The sequence below is a fragment of the Perca fluviatilis genome, chromosome 15, assembly GCF_010015445.1.
Source record: "Perca fluviatilis chromosome 15, GENO_Pfluv_1.0, whole genome shotgun sequence".
Lineage (NCBI taxonomy): Eukaryota > Metazoa > Chordata > Actinopteri > Perciformes > Percidae > Perca > Perca fluviatilis.
The window spans coordinates 27,936,191-27,958,351 of record NC_053126.1 but is presented as its reverse complement, the minus strand read 5'-3'; the positions used below and the strand labels follow the sequence as shown (position 1 = coordinate 27,958,351).

General features: G+C 44.4%; 1 protein-coding gene across 1 annotated transcript; it reads left to right on the top strand.

Annotated features, from left to right (window-relative positions):
• On the top strand, window positions 1–16,985 carry gna13b (guanine nucleotide binding protein (G protein), alpha 13b). Its single transcript, XM_039826328.1, has 5 exons — window positions 1–288; window positions 6,308–6,537; window positions 9,517–9,567; window positions 11,765–11,965; window positions 14,990–16,985. Exons 1-5 carry the CDS (start codon window positions 6–8, stop codon window positions 15,359–15,361), a joined length of 1,137 nt encoding a protein of 378 aa, XP_039682262.1. The 5' UTR covers window positions 1–5; the 3' UTR covers window positions 15,362–16,985.
• The last annotated feature ends 5,176 nt before the right edge of the window (window positions 16,986–22,161 follow it).

Sequence of the window (22,161 nt, the reverse complement as noted above, 5' to 3'; positions counted from 1 at the left end):
CAAAGATGGCGGATTTCCTGCCGTCCCGCTCCGTTTTATCTGTATGTTTCCCGAACTGTCTCCTCACAAGCGGCGAGGTAGAACAGTTGCGAAAATCTAAAGAGATAGATAAGTGTATTAATCGAGATAAGACGTATGTCAAAAGGTTAGTTAAGATCCTATTGCTTGGGGCAGGCGAGAGCGGCAAGTCCACTTTCCTCAAGCAGATGCGCATTATCCATGGGCAGGACTTCGATCAGAAGGCCAAAGAAGAATTCAGAGCCACGATTTTTAGTAATGTTATAAAAGGTAAGGCTACGGCTGAGAACCCGTTGTGTTTAATGTGTTGACGAGGGCTGGTTTTGACCTCTGTATTGGCCGTTTACTTTTGGGTGTAGGGAGTAAAGAGTGGGAAGTTGGTGGCCATGCTAGCTGCAGCTGAACCGATCGGTGAGGCACTTTTTCTGTGTTCGACAAAGCTAGTGTGGTTAGCTGGTTAGCGACCAAGAAACGCCCATGTTATTTGTGTTGGTCTACATGGTGGGACTGAAGGGGACGGTGGCGCGTGCAGTGGGGGTCATTGTTTGTGTTTATTCAGAGCTTCCCAGATATATATTTTTTTTGTAATGTTCAGTCACACGCAACGTACACAATGGTTTGACATCCAACTGTTTGCCCCCAAATGGCTGCTGTTATCACCGAGACATATCGCTGTGGTGTATGGAGAGAACATGACACTGAAATCATTTGGAAAAAATCTCCCTGTTTACTGTAAACGTGCCTATCGTTTAAGACCACGGGAAGCCCTATCTATCTAGCTATCTGAACTAACGTTGACCGAAACGCTGGACCTTTTTCTGTTTTGTAATTCACAGTTGAGAGCCATGCTTCATCTTACAAGTCATCTTACATTAAGATATGACACTGTGTTTGCCGGTTGTTGGCTGTAACGTTACAGAGCTGCAATGTTAAATATTATTATCATTTTTTTTTAAATGATGTCTGGTTTCTCCAAACGGTTTAAATCCACCTATTTGTGCTGAGTTAATGAAAAGTGGGACATTTTGTGACTGTTGTGTTACAGTACAGGTGGACAGGTTGGTCAGTAGTTTCAGCTGCCCTCTAAAAGTTACAGAATCCCTTCACTGAACTTGTAGCCTTGGTACAACTTTCTTGTCTACAGTAATATTAGCAGTCTGCTAACTGACTTCATTAATGAGCCGATAATGTTGCGCACAGCTTTGAGGTTTTACCCACAGCAATGTCCAGGTTGCAGTTGACTTTTGGTATTAACCCGGGTCATCGTGGAGGGAAATCCCATACTGACAAGCTGTTGCCTTAAGGTGAGTCAGAGTAACCAAAGTAGCAAAACTACTTGGTGAATCACACCACTTTTCCGGTAATTTTATGAATTGGGTGTCATTCAAAACATTTCGATACCAATACCGTGACTTTGATACCGCTTCCTGAACAATAACTGAACATTACGTCACAAATCTTTGTATTTATTTTCCAGCTCCTACTACAATTTCAATTTCAATTTATTTATAGTATCAAATCATAACAACAGTTATCTCGAGACACTTTACAGATAGAGTAGGTCTAGACCACACTCTATAATTTCCAAAGCCCCAACAATTACAGTAATTCCCTCAAGAGCAAGCATTAGCAGTGGCTGTTGCGACAGTGGCGAGGAAAAACTCCCTTTTAGGAAGAAACCTCGACAGACCCAGACTCTTGGTAGGCGGTGTCTGACGGGGCCGGTTGGGGGTGTGATGAACACTACGTGAGCCGTCTCTGTGTAACAGCCAATCACAGACCTCATTAGATCTTGGAAGAAGCAGGCTACATGCTTATTGGCTCACTGCCGCTGATGAGATTCACTCCTTAGGTATTTGAAATTGGGTATTGAATGACGAGGCATTTTTCGGATACTCGATACAAAGGAGGCAATTCGGTTCGGTACAAAAAAAGTATTGAATTCGGTACCCAGACCTACTGTTCACAGACGGCTCCATTGTCAGTGTGTTTGTGAGAGAGAGAGAGGGGGGGGAGCGGGGCAAGGAGGGGCTGAGCGAATCCAGGCGCTGTGCGCCGCCCTACAGTGAAACAAGTGTTTACCCATTTTAAATAGTCACAAATAAATCCGACATGAGTTGAGTCTCGCAACATTTGATGGGGAAAAAGTGGATTGTCAAGGGTTGGCCCGAGTTGGACGAGATGTCACCGCAGCCTATTTGGAGGCGGGTCCGCCAAGTTTTGGACCCACTCGGAAAAGGTCCATCACGGGTGGGCTCAGTGTGCTAAAACTAGTAATGATTGAAATGCAAATCAGCACGGCATGGTCTGGCTCGGCGCAGCCAAAAGGGCCAGTAGAAAAAGCCCCATTAGGCACAGCTTCCTGTGGCTACTTGGCATAAATGGTAAGCTGCCATTACAGTGATTCCCGCAGGTTGAGAATTTACTTGTGGTGGTGGGCAGTGCAGAATGTAAGGGCGCGGCATGTGATGGCTGGGTTCAGTAATGAACTAGTCAAACAAAGGTTTACGAATTCTTTATTGGGGGAAAAAAATGACTACATAACAAGATAATTTAGAAAGAAATAACTATTTACATTAGCCTGACGTCGTTACACTCAGATTCTAGTCAGAATAAGAGTCTGATCCTGCTCCATTGGGCTGTGATTATGGGGCGTGTTTCAACCGAACCAGGAAAGAAAATGCCTCTGCACTTCTATTGGATAGACCTGCAACCAATCAGAGCAACGGAGACAGAAGTCACAGAAGCTGCGAGCCAAAGGCAGGCTTCGACAGAGCAGAGGCAGAGGCCGCAGTTTCCGTGTCGTGCGGACTAGTGTGGAAATGTGTATACATGCGTGATCGCAGTTCTCTGTTCCTCTTTTAAAATGAATGCGCTGCCCATGTCTTCTATAACAGACACAATGGCAGCCATCTTTGTTGTAAACGAATTCAACCCAAGCGCTCTTTGGTGACGTGGTTGATGAAGTTACTGTTGATCATCTGTCCATCATGGTATAAAGCCTGCCCTGACAATTTGATTGGTCCGAACAGCTCTGGTTCGAGCACAGTTGCTCCACAACGGATCAAGTCCAGGCCGAGCTTCCCGATCTCAAATGTTGTGGGCGGGGCTAAATTCGGCTGGCATCGAGGCTATATTTACATCAGACTAGAAGATGATACAGATGTGTAGCTGTGCTTTGTAAACTAAATCTGGTTGGTTTGTCAAATAAAATGTATGGTTCAGCAGGAAAAAAAAAGACCCTGATTAACATAGCCCAGAGCTGAAATGTTGTATTAACAATTTAACCTTAATCCCATACTATGATCCATACAGAAAGTTACATGTTATTATAAAATCTCAGCCATGTGTGCACCTCCTAACTCCTGTTAAATCATATTACACTAAGGCTATCCAAAGTTAACTCATGCTCACTTTGGTTGTTTTAATCCTTGACCAACTGCCACTTTGCTCATTTGAAAGCCATGATGTCTCTCTCTTTCTCATGGATGGGCCAAATTCTCTGAGTGAGCAAAGCAGAGAAAGGGGAGGTAACCTTGCTCCTTATGACCTCCTACATCACACGGTGGAAAAGTTGAGAGGAAGGAGAAAGAGACTGTGTGTGTGTGTGTGCGTCCTTGAGAACTGTAAGTCGTATAACTTATGTTGTAAGTATTGTAGACTGGACGGGTGGATCACGGAATGAGATTGGCGGACATGCATTCTAATAGGAACGCTGGGGACATAATATCTAATTAGAAACGCTGGAGCATAAGTGTAAAATTTCATAGTGTGCCATGGGACCTTTTTAATTGATGGCTCGGTTTCGTGTTTTGTTAATGTGTGTGTGTGTGTGTGTGTGTGTGTGTGAGTGTGTGTGTGTGTGTGTGTGTGTGTGTGTGGTGTGTGTGTGTGTGTGTGTGTGTGTGTGTGTGGTGTGGGGGAACAGGACAGCACGGAAAGCATGGAAAAAATGAAGAAGAACGTTTTTAAAAAATTTTTTTTTAAAACCCGAATTTTTTTCGTGTACCAGTGTTGATATTGAGGCAGACCGCCACACAATAGTCTGTGTGGGAAACACTGGATTTAGCTTAGGTGGACCCCAAAGTGTCTCTGTGCTGCACCTAAACCATATAATGGCAGGGAAAACCCTGTCTGTGTTTAAATAGTTTTATTTTCTACCTATTACAAGGTAGAGGACAGGATATTGAGTACTTGACACATTTCCACCTTGGCGTACAATAACGAAGTATTCTATTCTAACTCTCGCTACATCCCCTATTGAGAAACTTTGCTCCCTGAATTTGGACAGTCAATGTCCCTGGGCTCAGAGAAGAACAGCTCTGATGACCCAGTGATGGAGACCCTCAGGCAGCCAGCCGCGCTCTGTGCAGCCTGTTACAAAGGTCTGTCTTGACCTGAAAATGAAGGTAAATACAGTTGGCTAAATGAATGAAAATAAAGGCTGAATTTGGAGCACACGGTTTGTTACGGAAGAGGACTAGGGCCACAAAAAAAAAAAGAATCTGAGTTTAAAGTATGAATTTGGAGAAAAAAAAGACTGAATTTTGAGATTAAAATCTGAATTCTCACAGTTTAGGTTCGGCGTCTCTTCTATTTCTTTCGCGAGCAGGTCATAGTCTCGCTTTGCCAGACCGTCCCTCCACAGCGCGGCGGAGGAAGGTCCGGCTAGTCCACACAGCATTCCGGGGTGGGAGTAAAACGTGCTCTGGTGAGATTAAAAATGATGTCTAATGGAAGTTTGTCAGGTTTAAGTGATGCTTTTGACTTAAGCTGCAGATCATCTCGCCCTTGCTGTCTCACAGAACGGTCTAATAACGTGAGAATGAAATGCTCTCCTTCAGAAAGAGAATTCCATCCTTTGACACCTGTTGTGTACTTTTCAAAGAATGAGTGCTTAAGGATTGGATGCTCTATATGTAATAAGTATTTATATAATTAAATGCCCAAATTTAGCGTGCAAAGCTTGTCCTTTTGATGACTCAAACGTCTGCTACACAAAAATGTGTTTATGGTTAAATCACTCCCAAGAACACAACATTGTTTACAAGAGCACAGATAGGTTAAACCTGGCCTAACATACTGCTAATATATATTGATTTAACAATTTCATACTGCTTACTATTGATGGACGCAGTATGCAGTAGGTACTGCATACTGCACACGGGGGCCAGTCACAGACCGATGGCAGCATTAATGTTAATGATAGTTTCTGTGGTAACAGAATCATGGACGGAATCGCAAAATTGGGAATTTAAAAAAAGCTATAATTCAGATTCCATAGGACTCTACATTAAGTCAGCGCTCAAAGCTAACTGGAGATTTAAAAATATGACTCTTTCTTAAGTTTCCAACCAAGCCAAAAAACAAACAAACGTGTAGCTCAGGTCTGGTGGGCGGGGGGCAACTTAGCCACCAGGCTTGCAAGACACTGGGGGAAGCCCTGTATGTAGGCTGCGGTTCCGAATACAGCCGAATGTGATTGGCTTCCATGATGTCACAGGGGTTTTAGGGGGCAGTTAAATGTTAACTCCCTTTTTGAATCAGCGCAAACAGGGAAGTGGGAAAGGCTCGCTCAGCTTCAGTCAGGGGGAAGTGACTGGCTCTTGACGTGGTTGAACTGAAAAGGAAACCGTTGGTGTCGGTTTCATTTCAGAATTAAAGTTAAAATCAGTCAGGGCTCGGGGGAGTTCTGTTTACAGCACAGTAGAGTCTCTCTTTGACCCCTTTTTTTTTTTTTTTTATCATTATTGTATAATGATTTAGCTTGCGTGGATTATTACCTCTTCTGGCTTGTATCTCTCAACATTGGGTCAAATCAGTAATTGGGTAGTCTTGTAGTTATTTTGTAAAAGTGTGCCAGTTGATGATAATGATAAGAGATAATCACCAAGATCTGATGCCCTGCCAATGTTAAGATAATACAAAATAAATAAAAAAAACTTTATTTATTCTTCTGGACATTGAGTCAAAACATATCTCTGAAATGTATCCAAATTCCGATCGGTCTGCTGAGGCTGTCGTGGTCGCGGCGCTCTCGGCCTCCTGTCAGAGCGCTGACCGCAGGACAAAGGCGGCCTTGATGTGTCCACTACACAATGCTGTGTCACCACGTCGGAGGATCCCCCCCCCCCCTCTAAACAGCATTTTTATGTGACATGAGCATCTTCTTTTTTTTATTTTCTAAAAGAACCACATATCTACCGTGTATGCAAGTGTAGCCCGTATTGGCAAAAATAGACAATCTTGACTTACAATACATTTCCGACATGTTTCCCTCCGGCTTCAGGTATTCGAGTGTTGGTGGATGCTCGAGAGAAGCTACACATCCCGTGGGGCAACCTGTCCAACCAGCGGCACGGAGACACCATGATGGCGTTTGACACCCGGTCGGTAATGGCCAACGGTCACGGCATGGTGGAGCACAAAGTTTTCCAGCACTACCTGCCGTCCATCCGGTCCCTGTGGGCCGACCAGGGCATCCAGAACGCCTACGACCGCCGGAGAGAGTTCCAGCTGGTGAGTAAGCGCGTTGACCACCGCCAACATTGCGAGGTGTTGATGTATCAGTCCGGAACCGAATGTCCTTATTGCATTTCTGGTGCAGTGATTTGATGCTATATATCTAGACGTGTGTCTAAAGGGTTAAGGGCAGAGGTGGGTCACATAGAGTTTGGTTCTGGTGTATTGATTTAGCCATATCTCCGACCCAGGATTCAACAATAAGGGTTGCCCGATGGCCCCGGGCAAATAAAACTCCACGGGCAAGTAAATATAACATCCCACTTTCCCGTTCCGGCGTCATCGTTTCCTAAATTACGGCATTGTTCTCTTGTCCCCATCGGAGAATGCTTGTTGATGATTTGAATGTGCCGCTTTGAAGTTTTTACATTTTTGACACCTTTTTAAAGGTTCTATTTTCGACATTTGACGCTTTTTGGTGGTGCTTTTTACAGCACTTTTGGCGTTTTTTAAAATTATTTCCGAGTTTGATATTTATTTCTACGTTTTCTTTATGTTTTTGATGCTTTTTGATGTGTTTTTTTCCAACGCTATTGCTGTTGTTTTTCAGGGTTTTTTATCCTGAAAAAAAGTTGTATAGGCACCAGTAAAAATTTACTTCGGGCAAGTAGAATTTTTTTAGTTAAGTTAAAAAAAAAAAAAAATCTTAAAGGTCCCATATTGTATTGATATTTTCATGTCTTTTATAATAAATCTGGTCGAGGTGCTATATAAATACTGTGAAAGTATCAAAGCGCTCAACCTACGGAAAAATGCACACAGTTCCTGTTCAGAAACTGTGCCTTTCAAACGAGCCGTCAGGACTTCTTGTACAGTTTTGATATGTTTTATGATATTTTGGTAGAAAATGCCGCTACAGTGACATTACAGTTATTTCACGGCTGCAATAACAGCGCAGAGACTCAGAGAGCGCAGGTACAAAAGACCCGGAAACGCTGACCAATCGGAGCAGACTGGGCAGTTTCTGGAGGCTTAAAGAGACAGGGGCTAAAACAGAGCATTTTCAGACAAAAAGTGAATACAGGTATATTCAGACAGACAGTATGAGAAAAATGAAGAAAAAAAAAAATGTTTACATTAAAGCATGTAATAAATGTACTAGCAAAAGCACAAAATACAAGTATGAACCTGGAAATGAGCCTGTAAGGGACCTTAAACGTTGAACCCTGCTGACCCATGTATAAAGTTGCCCTTCAACCCCTGCTTCAGCTGTGTTGCATAATTTGACATCCATGATGCTTGCTTTTACCTCTGTTTGCATGTCCGTGTCCCATGATTACTTGTGACAAGTTGTGAGTAGCTTGAGGGGACTTTGAGTGTACAGACGAGCATTGACAGCAACAGAATAAAGGCTCGTCCTCACAGGGGATGGAGCAGGCCTGCAGCTGCTGAGCGCACACAGACGGACACAGACAAGCTAATGAAGGGTTGCTTCTCTCTCTTCTCTCTGTCCCTCCGCCTCCCTACGCCCTTCCTTCCTCCATCTCTTCCCTCACTGCTCTCCACAAGTTTACATTGTGGGCTCGCAGGATAATGATCTTTAACTGTCCTGCAGGGAGTCTAGCTAGCCAAGCATCTGTTTGGAGCCGCGGCGATTTAAAGAGCAGTTGGCTCACTGTGCCTTGGTGTTTCTAATGTTACCCTGTTAGTACACATATTATCATTCTGTTACGCCTCTACATGCTTCAACTACGATTTCCTGTTTCCTACAACAACTTATCCTTCAAAACAAGTCATGTTATGGTCTGTAGAAGGAATGCATTTGATGTCACCACAGTCACTATGCTTTCTTCCCCAACAAGCAAACACACATTGTCAGCATCTGCCAGCAGGATTTAGTTTGTCCACCTCTGCCAATGTGCTTAGCTTACCAGTAATGTTAGCATGCAGCTAAAGACACAGCCTAACTTAGCTTACCAGTAATGTTAGCATGCAGCTAAAGACACAGCCTAACTTAGCTTACTGATAATGTTAGCAAAAAATGATACATACATGAATCGTTTTTTTTCTTCCCACCCCTCATTAAGTCTATCCTTTTTGCCCCGTTCATGCCTCTGGCTCTTTACACTGGATATGCAAAAGAGCTGTTCACTAATCAATATCAGTTAGGCATGGGCCAGTGTGAGATTCTGACGGTATGATAACCTTCAGGAAATATATCACGGTTTTGCAATTACAGCTTTAAAATGTATTTTTTCATTTTTTAAATGTCTGTAAAAAAAAACTTTTCCATTGAACACAATGTATTTTAATTTAAACACACTGGCAGGGATTTCTAAACTGCACTGTCTGTCCTTGAAGACTCCTAAAAAACAGCTCATACCTTTAGGAAACAGTGACTTTTTCAAACCGCGGTATACCTTGAAACCGGTAACCGGCCCATGCCTAATATCAATATGGAAGAGAGTGCTATGTGAAATTAGGGTTGGGAACCGTAATCCGGTTAAAAATTAGAACGGAATCCAAAATGCCAAGAACAGTATGCAATACTGGACACTACGCTGGCATACATATCCCACAATGCAATGTGGTGGTAACGACGACGTTCATAACAGTCAAACAAGACGGAAACCAAGGAGCTCTGCAACGTCAATACCGCTCTGATTTACATATCTACATATTTAAACCACTGTTGGTCTAGTTATTCACCTCTTTCAGTAATTTAAGCGTTAGCTGGCGATGCCGCTAGAGCGGAGGTCGGCAGGGGTTACCACGGTTACTCGTCTTCAACGGCAAGGAGGCTCTCAGCAAGTGAAGTTAAAAGTTACAGCTCAGTGCGTCCGAAAAGATGCACACTACGGTTTATTTACACAAAAGTATGTTGAACGATAGTATACGTATTGAGTACGTAGGGCAGAGTATGAGATTTCGGACATGACAAGTCACAATTTTGAGGAAAAAAGCCACTAAAAAGTCTCTCTCTCTCTCTCTCTCTCTCTCTCTCTCTCTCTCTCTCTCTCTCTCTCTTCCATTCAGGGTGAGTCAGTCAAGTATTTCCTGGACAATTTGGAGAAGCTCGGACAGACGGTAAGTCCCACCCATTCTTCAGAGGCTCCACTGATCACAGATCCCCAGCAGGCAGGGCGGCTGATGCAGCAGATTGGTGGCTAGTTTGTTGTAAAGAGAAGTGAAAGCGTTGTCTTCCTGTCCTCGGTCACGTCTCCGCGCGGGGCTGCTCCTCCACGTAGCCGCCTGCGCGCACAGCTCACTGACACCGCACACCGACACGCTGAGGTCAACACTGTAGGTACTGCTACCAAAGACACACACTGTGACAATGTTTCTCAGTAAAACAACAATTTGGGCATTGGTTTTTGCCAATCCAGGATGTATAAAACAGTGAATTCAAAAGCCTGCTGAAATCCGCCAACAGAATAAGGGACAGGAAATGATACATAACCAAACTGCTAATAGTTTCACCCATCCATTTAGCCCATTACAAATGACTCAAAGTCAATCCCTATAACACTATTCATCGGTTGGGGAATATTCAGTGCTTTCTGGCACAGTCTTTAATGACTTGGGTAGGCTGGGCCTGAAAATGGGCAAACACTAAAAGTTAGTTTGGCATTATAGGGAGGACATTAAATCACTAAAAATGAGTCCATGTGACCATGCATACTACCAACAAACCACTGAAATATATCTCCCTCTATATAGATATTATTATTCATAAATACGGTATATGAATGAGTTTATATTCAATTATGAAAACTGTATAACTATAAAAATGGGCTTGTATGTCAAAGTGTCTAGGAAACAATTGTACCTTCTTTTGAAATTGTGGTGGGGCTGATTTCTTTATGTGACATCGGAACTTAATTCATTTCTGACACCAGAGAATGTAAAGTAACAAGTATCCTTGTTGCAGGGTTTCCGCGGGGTTTTAAAAGGTCTTAATAAGGCAAAAATTTCAAAATGTTGGGCCTTAAAATGTCTTAAATTCACTGAAGTATTGTGTTCTAGGTCTTACTTTTTTTTTTTTTTTAACATTTTTAACAGGTCTTACATTTTCTACATCCGTGCAACGCTATCTAATTTTTTTTATTCTGTAGTTCTTCTTTCGCTAGTCCAAATGTAATTTCGCTGTATTACGACTACAAATGAGACCAACATGCTACTTATATTGCAGCCAATCAGCTTTTGTGTTATTGGCACGAGTCTCATCCGGATTGTACCAAAGACGTGAAATGGATTTTATTCTTCAGCTATGGATAGTGCAAGTTTAGCGATAGTTGAGGTCTTAAAAGTCTTAAATTTGACTTGGTGAAACCTGCAGCAACCCTGGTGTTGGTTTTATCTCCCTGCAGCAGGAGTGTGAGCAGCACCGGCTCCAGTCTGGCGGCCATGGGTTCCCCTGATCACACCTAACCTGTGTGGTGCAGTTCAAACTAAACTCTGCTGCGTTTGGTTCCGTTTGCTTAGGCTGGCGTGTTTTCGGGCCTCCCAATTTCCAGCTTCATTTTTGGCTCTTCACAAGGAGACTTATGTCCATATTTTAGAGTCTATGGTTTTCCCCCTATATCCTCATGCTTAAATCAAATGTAAGTCCAGATTTTTAAGCTAACGCACAGTACCAGTCAAAGGGTTGGACACACTTTTACTTTTACTTGATTGGAAAAAGTGTGTCCAAACTTTTGACTGGTACACGTCCCTTCCTGTGGTAGTTGTAGCCTACAACTGGAGCCTTGATGAGCAGCCACCTGAGCTGTCGAAGTCGCCGTGCATGAACACCTTTCTGATGAACTTGAACACGAAAGATCTGTGATTTGTTTGTTTTCCCCAGACCTTTTTTAAACCGTGTCCGTTATTCGTGAGTGCGTTTGTGCACGCACGGCACGCGCTAGCATGGTCTGTGTCACCGTTAAGCGACGATGAGTCAGCACCTCTGGAATGTTATGAATTTGTATCTGGTGTAGCCAGAGCCTAGTCACACGCGCACACAATGCGATTATTTTTACATGTTACATCATATTTGCACAAACACAGACTCTCTCCTTGAAGCCCCACATGTGTTTATGCACTCTGGTATTTCAGGAATGCGGTGTTCAATAGGGATGTCCCCAAAGCAGCAGCATGAGAATGTTTTTTTTTTATCTGGAACACAAAGATCACAAAACCACTGTTGACTGAATATGCAAGTTTTTAGATAGATTTAAACATTTCTTGCAGTTTTCCTCCAATATCTGTCAAACTAACATTGAATCTGATAATGTGCTTGCAGGACTACCTCCCCAGCCAACAGGACATCCTCCTGGCCAGAAAGCCCACTAAGGGCATCCACGAGTACAACTTTGAGATCAAGAACGTGCCCTTCAAGATGGTGGACGTGGGCGGCCAGCGCTCGGAAAGGCGGCGCTGGTTCGAATGCTTTGACTCGGTCACTTCCATCCTCTTTCTCGTCTCGTCCTCTGAATACGACCAGGTGAGTCCGCTTAGAAGCCACACAAACCCTGGGCGCACAACTCCTGAATGTTGCAGAATTGACGTAGCCATGCATTCCACTCCAATAGACCCACATTTGATTCAAGGGCAGAAAATTCCACATCATTATAACTCTTCTGGATGAAATGGCTCACATTACAATGAGAAGAGCTGCAGTTTTTTTTTTTCTGCTATAAATTTGAAAGTTTTTTTTTCCTAATGACCTCCGTGTTCCTCAACATACCAGCGATGGATAGGGTTGGGTATAGTTTGGATTTGTACGATTCCGATGCCGAACCGGTACTTTAAAAACTGTTCAGATTCCTAAACCAATTCTTGAAAAACAGAAAAATGACCTCAGAGATGTAATATGTTTACTAGCGATCACGTGCGGGGAATGGTTAAAATGCGTTTACGTCCGTTTTGGTGAGCCCAGAGGGAAAACGTTTCAAAAGTAGCCTACATTTACGGTAGCTAGCTAACGGTAGACTACAGAGAGAGGGTGATATTTTAACGTCCGTTTTGGAGCAACGGAGGGAAATATTTCAATCGACACATTAGGTGGAACTGAAATGAGGAACCGGAATTTGCGTTCTTATCCGGTCCGATTCCTACTGATTGCGTAGGAACCGGTTCCATAGTGGAACCGGGTTTCGGTACCCAACCCTAGCGATGGACGGGCCCTCGCACCTTCCCGTTCACGCATCTCCATGACCGCCGGACGCCGTGCAGACGAGTTAAGACATTATTATTTTCTGCGTGGATTGTTTTGCATTGAAAATGGTGTATTGAAAACATTTTACCACTTCCTGTGTCCAAGTGTCTACGTTGTAGCCTACAACAAAATATTGTTTTTAACTGTTTAACTAATCATATTAATCAGTCAAAATTCTTATTGTGGGTTAACGGGTAAAAGGTTGACTATTAACATTTCTAATACTATGATATGGCCCATGTTATGGGTTAAAGGTCCTATGACATGGTGCTCTTCGGATGCTTTTATATAGACCTTAGTGGTCCCCTAATACTGTATCTGAAGTCTCTTTTATATAGACTTAGTGGTCCCCTAATACTGTATCTGAAGTCTCTTTTATATAGACCTTAGTGGTCCCCTAATACTGTATCTGAAGTCTCTTTTATATAGGCCTTAGTGGTCCCCTAATACTGTATCTGAAGTCTCTTTCCCGAAATTCAGTCTTGGTGCAGAATTACAGCCACTAGAGCCAGTCCCACAATGAGCTTTCCTTAGGATGTGCCATTTCTGTGTCTGTAGCTATTGAGGAAGAGAGCGGAGGGGCAAGGTGGAGGGTGGGGGTGTGTCCTTGACCAACTGCCACTTTACTGGTTTGAAAGCCATGATGCCAAATTCTCTGGGCGGGCAAAGCAGAGAAAGGGGAGATAACCTTCCTCCTTATGACCTCATAAGGAGAAGATTCCAGATCGGCCCATCCGAGCTTTCATTTTCTCAAAGGCAGAGCAGGATACCCAGGGCTCGGTTTACACCTATCACCATTTCTAGCCACTGGGGGACCATAGGCAGGCTGGGGGAACGCAAATTAATGTTAAAAAAAAAAACTCATAAAGTGAAATTTTCATGCCATGAGACCTTTAAAATATCACACTTACTGTCTGCCAGAAAAATAATGTGAGTGTCACGGGGGTTAGCCGTGCCAGCGAGCGGGGTCAATGTTGCGGCGTCATCTTGACGGTGGTTTGTGCATATCGGAAGGCAGCTGACAAGCACATTTGTAGTAACGCCAGTGTGTCTCACGGTGTAACAAAAACACATTTAATGTATTTTTTGAATAAGTCACACAGACAGCTAGCCTAAATGCCAGCAGAACTTGGTCCCGCCCACAGCATTTGAGGTCAGGAAGTTCGGTCTGGACTTGATCCGTTGTGGAGCAACTATGCTCGAACCAGAGCTTGTTCGGGCCAATCAAATTGTCAGGACGGGCTTTATACCATGATGGACAGATGATCAACAGTAACGTCATCAACCACGTCACCAAAGAGCGCTTGGGTTGAATTCGTTTACAACAAAGATGGCTGCCATTGTGTCCGTTATAGAAGAGATCGACAGCGCATTCATTTTAAATATACACATTTCCACACCCGCCCACACGACACGGAAACTGCCACCTCTGCCTCTGCTCTGTCGAAGCCTGCCTTTGGCTCGCAGCTTCTGTGACTTCTGTCTCCGTTGCTCTGATTGGTTGCAGGTCTATCCAATAGAAGTGCAGAGGCATTTTCTTTGCTGGTTCGGTTGAAACACGCCCCATAATCACAGCCCAATGGAGCAGGATCAGACTCCTATTCTGACTAGAATCTGAGTGTAACGACGTCAGGCTAACAGACAACTATTTGCACAAAAAGATCATTTATTGACGAAGTGGTTAGTCAGTAGAGCAAATAGTTTGACAAGCATGGAAACATGAAGCAAGTGTGGCCCATAGTTAAAGGGGCATGGCCTGTGTAGGGGGTTTATTATTTATTTTGGTTTCACGGTTTTGCATTTAGTATTTCCAATAATTTTTTCTATAAAATAAATCTTTTTCTCTTCAGTTAATTACTTTTTTTTTTGGGGGCCAGGCTTTTTGACTTAAAACTATGGTTTTCTGGACTGCAACCTGGGCCTTGTTCTGTTTTTGGGCCTCCGCCTCGGCCAACCTTACAGTGAGGTTTTGTTATTGTCATGTTATAGTGGCATAACTTATCATGACTAAATCCCAAATGAGTGTCGATGGAATGTGTGTTTGGCATGCTACCTAACATTGCATATGCATCACATGTGAATAAAGTCCCAGGAACTGAGGAGCCCCCCCTCAACAAAATGGGGAACCACGTGGCCTTTTCACGGCAAGAACTTTTAAAGATTGGTTCACCAATGTTCCAAGGTGGTCTTTAAACAATAGCCAGGTGCCCATTAAATAAACCTTCTGCTCATAACCAGACACACACTGTCACGGTCACCTTTAACCTCAGTGCACAAATCTCAAATCCCCCTCCCCTCCCCTTCCCCCAGGTGCTGATGGAGGACCGGCAGACCAACCGGCTGAGCGAGTCGCTCAACATCTTCGAGACCATCGTCAACAACCGCGTGTTCAGCAACGTCTCCATCATCCTGTTCCTGAACAAGACGGACCTGCTGGAGGACAAGGTGAAGCAGGTGTCCATCAGAGACTACTTCCCCGAGTTTTCGGGCGAGCCCGCCAGCCTGGCCGACGTCCAGCGCTTCCTGGTGGAGTGCTTTCGCAAAAAGCGCCGCGAGCAGCAGCAGAAGCCCCTGTATCACCACTTCACCACGGCCATCAACACGGAGAACATCCGGCTGGTGTTCCGCGACGTCAAGGACACCATCCTGCACGACAACCTCAAGCAGCTGATGCTGCAGTGAGAGGACTGCCGGGGGGAGACGGAGGTGGGATGGGCCGAGGCAGGCAGAAAGCCCTTTTTCTCCCCACCCGTAAGGGTGGAGCGGGCGGTGTCCCTCTACCCATTCAGCCTCCCTCCTTGACTTTGACTGGCTCCTCACTTTTGAACTTTGACTGTGTGTTAAAGCCACCACTACCACCGCCATCCTCTCCCCCGCCCCCCCCACGCTTGCTCTCTGCCTTACTGAGCGTGTTCACTATGACTAATGAAAGCCCCTGTTGGCTAAGAGCCCCAACCACCCTCTGACCCTTCCAACCACTGTAAACCACTGTAAATGACCCATATTGCCCTTATTTCCTCACCGTGTTGCTCTAATTTCACATCCACACACACCTTATATATATATTTTTTCTTTCTATGCTGCTCTGACCACTGTTGCTAGTGAAGGAGAGGGGGAGGGGCTTGTTTTTAAACTGGTGTTACGGAGTAACCGTCTCCAGCGACTGTTGCCTTCCTCTTCCGAACTTCTTTTGTTTTGTCTCTGTCTTCACATCAGCTCTCCACTGGCGCTTGGTTATGACATCACTGTGGGTATTTCCTCTTGCGGGCAGCGGAACCAAAGCTTTAAAAACACACCGCCGTGGCAACACTTTTTATTACTACTTTGACCATTTCTTCCACCACCGCATTAGCTGAAAATCATTAAGCCTGAACCCAGAACCTAAACTTGGGTCCTGCCAGACATATGTCTTTCTTTCTTTTTTTTTTTTTTTTTTTTGCTGTTGTCTCCGTAATGATGGGATGTGAGGCTCAGGATATGCCTCCACCTCAACAGCTAGCTCTCGTCGTCCGTTCTTTCCCGGGGGCAGCAAGAGGTGAGGAGAGGAAGTCCAGCTGCCACGTGGAGCAGAGAAGAAGAAGAGCAGAGAGAAATGTGTTTTATTTTATTTTTTTATATTTGGGGCGGAGAGGCTGGACATAGTATAGTGGTGTGAAGTGTTGCCGGGCGCCCACGAGTTCTCACGCATGGGGGGTTGTACATATAAAATAAGAGGGGCGGCTGCTTTGATGTGCGGCGTTGAGCGGCGGTGTGTTTTGGATCTCCTGTTCCAAAGTCTGCCTAATTCTAGTTTTCTAATAATGTTTTTTCTTTTTCTAATATATGAACATACTGTATGTACCTATGCATTTTTCTTTAACTTATATTTTACACTTTGTCGATTTGCCGATGGCCTCTGTTACACTTAACTGGATACGTGACCACTTGTAAAATGGAACGCCGCGCTGCAAGCGTAGCTACTGCCGGGTTAATCTAGTGACACATTGTATTTAGCCGTTTCTCAGGGCACACTGTGAACCCCACTCCTCTGTGATCTGAAGCTAACCAGGACTCTAATGCCTCTGTCTCTTCCCCCCCCCCGATTTGGTCAAATTAAGATTTCACGGTGTCTTTTCTATGTCTGTCTCCCCGTGCTTCGATAAAAGCAGACCTGCGGCCCATCTTCAACCAGCTCCAACAAAGCAAACAAAATGATGACGCGTCCATGATGTGCTGTAAGACTATACACTCACCTAAAGGATTATTGGGAACACCTGTTAAATTTCACGTAAATGAAATGATCTAATCAACCAATCACATGGCAGCTGCTTCAATGCATTTAGGGGTGTCGTCCAAGTCTCACAATCTTGACACGCACAACCTTGAGGCGGATGGGCTACACCAGCCGAAGGCCCCACCGGGTACCACTCATCTCCACTAAAAATAGGAAAATGAGCGCTACAATTTGCACGAGCTCACCAAAATTGGACAGTTGAAGACTGAAAGGAAAAATGGCGCCTGGTCTGATGAGTCTCGATTTCTGTTGAGACCTTCAGATGGTAGAGTCCGAATTTGGCTTGTTACGACTGGACAGGTTGGTGGTGTAATGCCGTGTTTGACCCCCCTTTCGCCTTCAGAACTGCCTTCATTCTTTGTGTCATTGATTCAACAAGGTGCTGGAAGCATTCTTTAGAAATGTCGGCCCATATTGAGAGGATAGGGTCAGACACAGTATTAGTATGGTGTTCCTAATAATCCTTAAGGTGAGTGTACATTCATACAGTAAAAAGCAGTGCCAGGCTATCAGACACGGCAGTCTGAATTTTGAGGTAACGTGTGCAAACAAACAACTGTTTTAGAAGTCGCCTGAAAACCGGTTGCGCTTTTGGTCAGTTCAACCATTACGTAGCTTTAATGTTCGGAACTGTGACACTTGTACACAGTGAAACCGGATCTCCATTTGCAATCTTCTTTGAGGAACAAAGGTCAAGTAGAGCCTTTTTGTAAAAGACTTTTGGGGGGAAAAACAATGCTGGACGTTGTGGTCCTGGTTGAAAATGGACACATTTCTACTGAAGCCCCCTGTGGAACTTTCACATCCCGGTCTGACGGTTTCTTCACCTCATCACAGACGAGGAAGAAGGGAAAACTAGTTTAGTTTATTTTTTATTTTTTTCGTACTTCTTCCTCCCAGTAGTGTTATGTGTATTATGCTACAAATGGTGAGGCGGCTCAGTCTTTCTTTTTGTGACTTTTTTTTTTTGATTTTCTAAAAGGTACCTGTTACTGCTTTCTGTCTGTCTCTCCCTTTCCATGCATCTTATGTTAAACAAACAAAAAGGGATATAGCCAGCCTGTAGGTCACTGACGAACTTGGGCAGTTGGTGTCTGCCGTGTACCGGTTCTGTACAGTTCACGTGGTCCTCTTTTAACTCCTCCTCCTCCTCCTCCTCCTCCTCCTCATTACTAACGTGTCAGTATGTAACGCTCACGCCAAGCGCACTCTCATTTCTAACCGCTGATGTAACCTCCCACACAGATTTGTTTGTATGTACGACATTGACCCACGAGTGTTATTTTTATTTCAATTTTTATTTTATTTTTTAAGCGGAAGCAGGCGTCCCATCGGCGCAGCTTCCTCCCAGATGCGTCGAGACCGTGAACGCCACAGTCCTCCACGCGCCTCCAGCACATAACTGGCTCCGCTGGTTCACTAAACCACATTCACATTTTTTTATTTATTTTTTTTTTATTTATTGTTTTCAGTCTTAACAAAAAAGGGCCAAGTCTGTTTGTTTGTTTGTGTGTGTGTGTGGGGGGGGGTGGAACGCATTCGAAAATACATCAGCATAGATATGTTACGTTACATTTTGACTTGTGTCTTTTACCGTTGTGTTGTAATTGCTAATGGCAGCTCATTACTTCAAAAGCCTGAATTAACACCCTGCTTTAGCTTGAACGTGCCTGCCGGTGTCCCTCTTGTCTTACCCCGTTGTCCACACTGGATGCGTTTTTAAGCCTCGCTTTTTTTTTTCTTGGTCTTCTGTCCCGGTTTTTAATAGGCGGTCTACACAGGCGCCGCAACAGCTCGAGTTTAACTCCCACGCAGCCTACGTAGCCTGTAAGGAAACCCAGGTGAAAACTAGGGGGAAGAGAGGTTTTTGTTTTACGTCCTCTTAGGATCTCCGTAATGGCCCCGACTACTGTCCGTCCCGTGTGTCTCGATCACTTTTCGAATAACTAAACAAGCGCTAAGGTGCCGACACGCTAGGCAGACGGCGAAAAGGCTGGCTTCGGTGTCGCCCTTACGTGGCGCTACGGCGTCTTGTCCAAGAAGTTGCATTTGAACACACCGCGAAGAAAACAACGGGCCAACTAGCATGTCCGTTCTGTACCTGCGTGAGAGGAAATGACTCCACGCCAAGCCTTCTGCGTGCGCCCTCTTGACTCTCATCGTTGGATTGCTTTCATCACTTCTGGTTTTCGTCTCGTGCCCTGATTCGCCTGAACTGAACAGCCAATCGGGAGTGATTTCTCTCACCGACAGCTCCGGCGCTGATTCAACATGTCAGATGTCATGTCAACATGTCAAAAATTGAGGGTGTTCGACTGGCACAGCCGATCATCTGTTACAAATTTAAGTATTGGTTTCCATAGCGACCACCGCACTTCCAGGTGCTTGTTGTGTTTGCAGCCATGGAGCACAGTAAGCGGCGCTCTGAAGTCAGGCTTTATTTTACGTCAAAAAAGCGGTAAAACTGTAAATCCCAATTGAATCAAAATAAAAATGTTCCGATTATCTGTTATTCCTCTGATAAGCATGTGACCCGTTTCGACTCCACCCCTTAACGAAATAGAGAATCGAAAAGAACCGGAATCAGAAGGAAGAATCCGAATTGGGATCAGAATTGTTCAAATCCAGACGACGCCCACCCTAGCGACTCAACGCTCATCGTTGGCCCAACTTTAACCGACGGCCGTCCGTCTCTCTGGTGTGTCAGCACCTTTTTAGAAATGGAACTATGGTTCTATAAATTCTGGATGGCCACGTTTCAGACGTCCATTGGTTTCCATCGATTTCTGTACATGAAAAATGATTTGGCGTGGACTTGAGTTGTGTAATTCAACAGTTATGTATAGTCATTGTTGACATTACGTGCCATTTAGAAAAGTCTGCATTGCATGGCCTCCTAACTAAAGTGTGACTTTGACAACAAAAAAAGAGTGCAGATGCCATGGTTGTGTAATGGATTACACAATTTAAGCGTCTTTCAAATGTCTGTTAATGCATTTTCATATTGTGGGAAATTGAATGGAAGTCAATGGAAGGAAAAAAGCATGCACGTTTCTAAAACCCACGGCTGTTTTGCAAAATGTTAAGATCATTTTTCTACAGCTCTTCACGTCGGCATCAAGGAACATAGTCATACTTTGGAGAGACAAATGGGAGCTTCTGTGTCCCCCCCAACTCTTGCGAGACCTGGCAACACAGAGAAGCTAACGTCAGCTAACGTCCGTGAACGCCCCAACAAAACTAATCTCCGCGATGCTAAATATTGTCTTTTAGCTGTGTAAATATCTAACGTTGGCAAAAGAAAAATATGAATAAATTATTCAAATATAACTTTTCATCCATCCACACGACGTTCACTACACGTTCAAGCGAGGCCACGCCCCCTTTAGGAGACAGGAAGAGTGTGCCGCAGCATACCATTGGCTCTGCTTGAAATGCGCTAGCTTTAGCATAGAGGATCTTTGGCCTGCTGTCACTCTGTCTGTTTGTGTGTGTGTGTGTGTTAGCACGGAGCTGCGAAGCCACATGGCTAGTTGTGTGTATGTTCCCAACTCTCAAAGAGGAAGTTGACCGACGGCGCTGTCAAAAGCGCGGTGATTCCCGGGGCCTCTTCCAGACCCTTGTGTCATGTAATGACTTCACGGTCTGGAGAAAAGCCTGTTGTTCCACAAACAAACAAAACACGCGCCGTGAAGTCATAGCAGACCCCGGGACCCTGACGTGGCCCTTTGTAAACCGAACAAACATGGTTTGGATTGTTAGAGCACAGACAGCACGCTGTCACACAGCAGCGCGAGCAGATGGGTGGGCGACCATGTCCCACGTGCCGTAGGACTGTCTCGGCTCTTTTAATGGAGACGCTGTGATGTCACGATGTCCCTGTCATTTAAGATGCTGTAGCCTGCCGCAAAAAGGAGCCACACATCCTTCCAAAAGCACTTGTTTAACTGTCTTCCCCCCTCCCCCCCCCAATCTGAAAATGGTGGGGCTAAGTGCGGAATAAAGAACTTATCAGACGATTCTAAAAAAAAACTCAATTTGGATATCAAAGTCAGAATGAAGAACTTTTTTTGTTTTTGTTTAGATCAGTACACCAGGAGAAGAAAAAACAAATTCATAGATCAAAGTACAGAATATTTTTTTTTTTTTTTTTTTTTTTACAATAACAGTATTTGTAACAAAGTGTCTAAGCTCGGAGTCTTCAGTGATTGGCTCAGGGTCTTTCACACAAACGACGTGCTGTCACGGGACCAAAGGTCCAATCGCTGATGAGGACTGGGAAATAATTTGGAAAGCTGCAAAATGCCAGGAGGTGTTCACTTGAGTGTCGAAATATGTGCATTTATTATTATTTTTTTAATCTCTAAGGAAAAGTCAGAACCTCAGAGTCCTACTTCTTTTTTTTCTTTTTTATTCGAATGTAGCCCAAACTGTCTCGCAAAGACAGACCAGTGGTGGCTCTGCTGGCTTCGGCTGTCCACTGCTACTTTTCTTTTTTTTTTTAACTCCTAAAGGGCTCGGTGTGCTCTAATCAAACCAGCTCGTACAACGTGGCATTTGGCCCCGTTGGGAGGCAGGGAGAGGAGCCTGTCTCCATAGTCTTCTCCACACTAACCTTCGCCCGCTCTCTCCAAGAACACTCTCTCTCTCTCTCTCTCTCTCTCTTTCTCTTTCTCTTTCTCTTTCTTTTCCATGTCTTTGCAGTCTTGAAACCATGAATCATAGAATTGGGGCGGTAGGAATGGGGAAAAAGAGACCCGCGAGCCCTGGTTTACCTTCACGCCTCCGCACGCACCTGACCAATTACTAAGTCAAATGGACTCAATAATCTTTTTTTATTTATTTATTTTTTGGGAAAGTTACAAATCGCTTAGTCTCTTTATTGCCAGACCTTCCTCCACAGCGCTGCGGAGGAGGGTCTGGCCAGTCCACACAGCATTCCTGGATGGGAGAAAAATGTGCTCGGGTTTATTGGCATTTCTCTTGGTATTTAGATATTTCTGCAAAATAGCCTCTGGAAAGAACTTGTTTTGGTGGAACGTGTACGTTCAAAAGTTGTTGCAACAAAAAACTCCGATTGGACAGATCTAGGTCTAGCTAGCTGTCTGGATTTACCCTGCAGAGATCTGAGGAGCAGTTAACCATAGTCCTCACAAATCAGCCAGAGTTTAGAACGCCAACACAGGGAAGAGGAAGGGGGACGGACATC

Coding starts and splice junctions, on each gene's coding strand:
- gna13b (XM_039826328.1), top strand. CDS start 6: ATGGCGGATTTCCTGCCGTCCCGCTCCGTTTTATCTGTATGTTTCCCG. Junction 6,538..9,516: donor GCCGGAGAGAGTTCCAGCTG/GTGAGTAAGCGC, acceptor TCTTCCATTCAG/GGTGAGTCAGTCAAGTATTT. Junction 9,568..11,764: donor TGGAGAAGCTCGGACAGACG/GTAAGTCCCACC, acceptor ATGTGCTTGCAG/GACTACCTCCCCAGCCAACA.